Raw genomic sequence first — 7114 nt, forward strand, 5'->3', positions numbered from 1 at the left:
ATCATAATCTTCTTCATTGAATTGAAACTCGTCGATATCATTATCTTCATCGACTTCTGTATGCCTACTGATTTTTAATATATCATTTAACTATTTAGCGTCAACAACAATAAAAATATTCTCAGCTACATAAAAATTTGAATTTTCTTCTAAATCGGTAGATAGAGCAACTCGATATGCATCAACAAACTTATCTAGTTAATTAAAAGACATTGTCTCCTGTAATTACTGCATCGTTACTATCCTGAATAACTTGGACACGACCTCATAGTTTGGTTTCATTACGGATAACTAATTAACTTTAAAATGATACTTTTTAAAAAATAAAAATAAAAATTGAATATCAACAAAAACAATAATGTTATTTTTCATCGGTAAATATTACCATAACTTAGTGACAATATTTTTTCCCAACGATATTTCTATTTATTTTTGACACTTTCCTTTGATGTCATCATCTCATCAGTCCCTTTCCAATATTTATCTATAACGGGGCTGCAAGAAAACAATGCGTGTGCCTTTAATTTATTTTATGTTATACCCTAATATTATCTCTCATCATTTACTAGCTATAAAACAACACAGCTCTTTTCTTTAACAAGTTAGCTAGATTGTAATGGCCATGGCCTCAGTATCTCCTCAAAACAGCGTACCTAAGGTCCCTGTTTTTCTTTTGTTTTGTATGTTCTTAGTGTTTTTGTCGACCCATGTTTCGGCACAATCATCACCTGTTTTTGCATGTGATGTTGTGAGCAATCCATCTTTGGCAAGTTTAGGGTTTTGTAACACGTCTATAGGGATCAATGACAGAGTTGTGGACCTGGTAAAAAGACTCACATTGCAAGAAAAGATAGTGTTCTTGGTGAATAGCGCAGGGAATGTGAGCAGACTTGGTATACCAAAGTACGAGTGGTGGTCTGAGGCTTTACATGGAGTCTCCTACGTGGGTCCAGGCACACATTTCTCTGACGATGTAGCTGGAGCTACCAGCTTCCCTCAGGTCATCCTCACCGCTGCGTCCTTTAACACCTCTCTCTTTGAAGCCATTGGAAAGGTATATTATACTCTCTCTCTCTCTCTCTCTCTTTTTTTATTTTTAATTTAGCAAATATTTAACATTTCTTAGGGGTATGGTTTTCTTTCATCATTTTCTCTTATCCTGCTGACTTTCTCAATCCTAGTAACGAGATCTTTTATTTGTTACCACCCCTTTTATGTTGATATGTTCATGTATAACACCACATTCTTCTTTGAGAGAAGGATTTGGTGAAGATTTATATATTTTGTTACAAACGAGAGTTTTGTGCTTGAAACCTCTTAATACAAGTTGAGCTACGAGCAAGCTCATTGATGGTGTTTGTTTTTAGTGAAGAAAATCTTGATTTTTCATCCATATGCAAAAAGATCAAGCGCACCAAATTTTGCAAAAAAAAAAAAAAAATATATATATATATATATATATATATATATATATATATATATATACACTCAGCCAGTAGTAAATGCTATACACACACACACACACACACACACACACAGGGTTCTTTTAATGCTTACTTTCTGAACTTTATGGTAAGGATTTCGGTGAAGCTAGTTACAGCTAGGCATAAATCAATGGAATTAGGTACAACAATTGAAAAAATCAGGGACCTTATGCATGTGATGATGGTGAGTAAGAGTAGGTGGAAGTGTAATTGTGTCCCCTGAGGCAACTTGCAGATCCAAAGACTTCTTTATTCCACTTGGTGCCTTTTTCTTATGGATTCCAGCTTGCAAATTGCATGATTGAGTACCAATGAAGTTATCGGCAACCTCTGTGATTAATTGAGCGGCCACCAATATTATTTTGATTCCACCTTAATCATCTTGAAGTTAATCAGCTAGCGTGGAAAGAAGGGTTTTATCCTTTTGCTTCGGCCCTTGAATATTTACTTCCAATTCTAAATTTTACTGTGTACATTTTCTTCGGATTAGAATCATGATTAGCTTCCACGTACCAAGACGGATATCTTGAGTTAAAAGATGGATTTACTCCATCAAAAAAATGGAAACAAAGAGAAAAGTTATGATTTTCATGTTTAATTAGCTTGTCTCCATTGGTTCTTGTGTTCTTGTACGGTTGTGTTTTGCAAAATTCAATTGACTATACCTCGAGTAGCTAGTGTGGTGGAAAATGGCAGTGGCAGTTGGTCAAAGAAACCGATACAAATTTCACTGTTTCGCACACATACGTATATATATATATATATGCTGAACAGATGTCTTTGCAGGTTGTTTCAACGGAAGCAAGAGCAATGTACAACGTGGGATTGGCAGGATTGACATTTTGGTCACCTAATATAAACATATTTCGAGACCCCAGGTGGGGGAGAGGCCAGGAAACTCCAGGGGAGGACCCGTTGCTCTCAAGCAAGTATGGATCATGTTATGTTAAAGGACTGCAACAAAGAGATGATGGCGACCCAGATAAACTTAAGGTTGCTGCTTGCTGTAAACATTACACCGCCTATGATTTGGATAACTGGAAAGGGAGTGATCGTTACCATTTCAATGCTGTGGTAGTATTCATTTTATTTAATCTAGCAAGCTTTCCTTCTTAATAGGAAGGTCATTTTCTTTCTTAATTAGAGTTTTTTTTTATATATATATATGTATATATGACGAGTTAGGTGACAAAGCAAGATATGGATGATACGTTTCAACCACCATTCAAAAGTTGTGTGATTGATGGGAATGTTGCTAGTGTTATGTGTTCTTACAACCAGGTTAACGGTAAACCTACCTGTGCTGACCCAGACCTCCTCTCTGGTGTCATCAGAGGGGAATGGAACTTGAATGGGTATGCATGAAATCTCAAAGATGTTCTCTTGATTGTGTTTTACCACATATGTTCTTACCTGGAAATTCAATGGGGATGCTGCAGATATATTGTTACTGACTGTGATTCATTAGATGTGTTCTATAAGTCCCAAAATTATACCAAAACACCAGAAGAAGCTGCAGCTGCTGCTATATTGGCAGGTAACTCCCTATTCGTTCTTACGTTTCTAGGTAAATTGATTTTACTTTTGTCAACGAGGGTGAAATCATAATTTGGACATACATCTGTGGATATTTCTCATTTTTAATTAATATCAAGGTTTCTTGTATGATAAATGCGAAATATCCAGTAAGATAGAATAATATAAAGCGTAAGTTTAACTTTGGGTTAAACTAGATTTTGATGTGATATTAACAATTAAAATTAATTAATAGCATAAGACAATCGTACATGTGAATTTGTCAGTTTTGAAGTCCAAAATAACCTTTTTAATAATCAAATGTTTTGTTGTATATTAAATATACAGGAATTTTGGACATGTCTTCTGGATATTTCCTACTGGTTTTGCATTTTTTTTTTCCTGATATCCAGTATTGGAATTAAGGTTATGTTGTGATTCTCATTGCTAAATGTTTCAACGTGACAGGGGTGGACCTCAACTGTGGATCTTTCTTGGGCCAACACACTGAAGCAGCAGTAAAGGGAGGACTTGTGAATGAGCATGCCATTGATATAGCAGTCTCAAACAATTTTGCCACTTTGATGCGGCTTGGATTCTTCGATGGCGATCCCAGCAAACAACTTTATGGTAAGCTAGGACCAAAAGATGTATGTACAGCAGAGAATCAGGAGCTGGCCCGTGAAGCTGCCAGGCAAGGAATTGTGTTGCTTAAGAACACTGCAGGATCACTGCCTCTATCTCCCACAGCCATAAAAAACTTGGCAGTAATTGGACCAAATGCCAATGTCACTAAGACGATGATCGGAAACTATGAAGGTAAAATTTAATAATTCCATCCAACTTCATTCGTATTACTAGGAGATTCTCACAAATTTGGTAAACGATACACTTTGATGTGATTTAGGTACCCCCTGCAAGTATACGACCCCTTTACAAGGACTAGCAGCTTCTGTTGCAACAACATATCTACCTGGCTGCTCTAACGTAGCATGCAGCACTGCTCAAGTAGATGATGCCAAGAAACTAGCAGCCGCAGCTGATGCCACGGTGCTTGTAATGGGTGCCGATCTATCTATAGAAGCAGAGAGTCGTGACAGGGTGGACGTTCTTCTTCCAGGACAGCAGCAACTTTTGATAACAGCAGTTGCAAATGTTTCATGTGGACCTGTAATTCTTGTTATAATGTCTGGAGGGGGCATGGACGTATCGTTCGCAAGAACTAATGACAAAATCACAAGTATCCTATGGGTTGGCTACCCTGGAGAAGCAGGTGGAGCTGCCATAGCTGATATTATTTTTGGTTACTATAATCCAAGTACGCACCAACCATCCCAGAATTCTGTTTACTTCGTTTTCCACATCTTTTCTTCTGGTTCTAAATCTTTACTGCTCAGCTTGTCCGGCTTAATTCTTTTCTTGAGAATCTCATGATCCATTCCTTAATTAGTCTCTGTTGTCGCTTAAAGAAACATATTACGAGTTCTTGCAGTGGAAGATTAAGATTACGAGTTTGAATCTAACTAAGATTTTCTCTTTCAGGTGGAAGACTACCGATGACATGGTATCCACAATCATATGTTGACAAAGTACCAATGACAAATATGAACATGAGGCCAGATCCTTCCAATGGCTACCCTGGCAGAACCTACAGGTTCTACACAGGAGAAACTGTTTACTCATTTGGAGATGGACTAAGCTATTCCCAATTCACCCACGAGCTAATCCAGGCGCCTCAACTAGTATATGTTCCTTTAGAGGAAAGTCATGTCTGTCACTCTTCAGAATGCCAATCAGTTGTTGCCTCTGAACAGACCTGTCAGAACTCAACATTTGATATGCTTCTGAGAGTTAAGAATGAGGGAACAATAAGTGGAAGCCATACAGTTTTCTTGTTCTCTAGTCCCCCAGCAGTGCACAACTCACCACAGAAGCATTTGGTGGGGTTTGAGAAGGTCTTCTTGAATGCACAAACAGGTAGACATGTGAGATTTAAGGTGGATATTTGTAAGGATTTGAGCGTGGTTGATGAGCTAGGAAGCAAGAAAGTTGCCTTGGGAGAACACGTTCTTCATGTTGGAAGCTTGAAACACTTCTTGTCTGTAAGGATTTGAAAGGGCTTTCAAGATCTTGCTTGTCCGTAAGGATTTGAAAGGGCTTTCAAGTTCTTGCATATTTTTTATTTTTTTATTTTTTTTATTTTATTTTTTTGTATCCCTTCTCGACTTTCAGAAAGGCTTGGGAGTCTTCAGCTTTCGCAGTTGGAGCTTCACTTTCAATCTTCTTTAAGGCGCAATTTGGAATTATGTTACAATAGTATTTCATAAAAATTTGAGATTTTTTTTTTGTTCAAAATTATTTTTTATATATATTTTTAAATTGTTTTGATATCAAAAATAATTTTAAAAAAATAAAAAATATTATCTTGATACATTTCCAAATAAAAAACACTTTAAAAAACAAATATCACCACACTCTCAAATACTCTATAAGTTTTCTCCTATAATGTTCCGTCATAATTATATTACAATTACATTACATTACAAAATAAATTGGAAGATGTATTTATGTATGTATGCATAGGGACATTTTTACTATTCACTTCATTGTTCATAATCACTTTTTGTCTTTTTAGTCCTTGAAATGTTTTTGTTAAATGACCCTTAACTTTTTTTTTATCTTTTATCTTTTAAAAATTTTAGAATAAATTCTCTTTAAATAAATTTATTAAAATGATACTTAAAGAATTATTCAATTATGCCATATTTAAAAAAAAATAGAGGTTTTTTTGGTAATATTAAAAATTAATTTATGAATAATTATATATTACACTAATACAAAAAACTTTTTTTAAAAAAAAATGCTTATTAAAAAGAAATGAGAATAAAACATTTATTTTTTATTTTAAGTTTTTTATATAATTTTTTTAATTTTATTATTCTTATATTTTTTCTATACATGTACATAAAGATTAGTTAAAAAAATGTTTTTGTAAGAAAATACATGAATAAAAAAAAAATTTGATTAAGAGTGTTATACATGAATACATGAATAAAAATTTTCAAACTAATTGCCTTGTAGTCTATCAGTTGGTTACACGTGATATTATTATATTCATATAAATACATATTTATTATTAATGAATGTGTAATTTATCTTTAATATTTGTATAGTATTAGATTAATGAATCTAATATTTGATTTATGAATCTAGAGTAAAGATAAAGTCTAAGGGACAAAAATATTTTGCAAAGAAAATTATAAAGTTGTTATGATTATAAGATTTCTATTAAATCAAAATATTGTTCATAAAATATTCATGGTTGATACTTTCTTAAATACTTGACATTTATTTGAATCATAGAGACTAGTACATTTTTTTTTATAAAAGAAAACAATTGTTCTTATAAGCTGAGGTATAAGGGATATTTAGAACTAATATGTAGGTGTTTGTCATAAGACATGTACATTGAATTGACCCGCATGAGAATTCTATATGAAGAGATCACCTATATCTATGAAAAAACTCACATGAAGGTTGTGTAATTGATCTTTAGATTTGTGATCACTTAGCCATCTTAAATAGAGAATGTTATATTTTAATTCTTTTATATGTTATCTTAATCGAGGTAATAAATGGGCAGATATTGGGTATAACATGAACTATATGAACGGTACTTGAGTGATCAAGAGATAATTAATCACTATAGGTGAATTATAGAAAATGTTTCATCTATTCTCAAATAGTATTGACTAAAAAGTTCTTGGTTAAGGTAAAATGAGATTTGAAAAGAGTTTCAAATCTTATTAAAATGATCAATGACATTTATGTAAAGAACAAACATTATTTAACATGACAGACATACTCCATACTTTAATGTTAAATCAGAGCATTATTGACAAAAAGATATAATTACATTGAGAAACTGGTTACTGAAAGGTTAAGTCAAATCACTAATGACTTTTTTAATATTTGAGGGATCGTGACATGTTATTAGACAATGTACCTAATATTCAAATATAAATTAATTAATTATTTAATTGATAATAAATTAAATTATTTAATTCTATTTAATTAGAATTATAATTTATATTTGGGCCAACATATTAGGAACA

General features: G+C 33.3%; 1 protein-coding gene across 2 annotated transcripts; it reads left to right on the top strand.

The window, feature by feature from the left end:
• The first annotated feature begins 532 nt into the window (after window positions 1-532).
• Window positions 533-5283, top strand: LOC7480784 (beta-xylosidase/alpha-L-arabinofuranosidase 2). Of its 2 annotated transcripts, none has more exons than XM_024596632.2 (7): window positions 533-1054; window positions 2259-2558; window positions 2670-2839; window positions 2924-3021; window positions 3468-3818; window positions 3907-4317; window positions 4542-5283. In XM_024596632.2, the coding sequence occupies exons 1-7, from the start codon at window positions 617-619 to the stop codon at window positions 5111-5113; spliced, it is 2340 nt and encodes a 779-aa protein (XP_024452400.1). In that variant the 5' UTR covers window positions 533-616; the 3' UTR covers window positions 5114-5283. The 2 variants fall into 2 exon arrangements, with proteins under 2 accessions (XP_024452400.1, XP_002303181.2); XM_002303145.4 differs by having other exon boundaries at window positions 2271-2558.
• The last annotated feature ends 1831 nt before the right edge of the window (window positions 5284-7114 follow it).

Source organism: Populus trichocarpa, chromosome 3 (genome assembly GCF_000002775.5).
Source record: "Populus trichocarpa isolate Nisqually-1 chromosome 3, P.trichocarpa_v4.1, whole genome shotgun sequence".
Lineage (NCBI taxonomy): Eukaryota > Viridiplantae > Streptophyta > Magnoliopsida > Malpighiales > Salicaceae > Populus > Populus trichocarpa.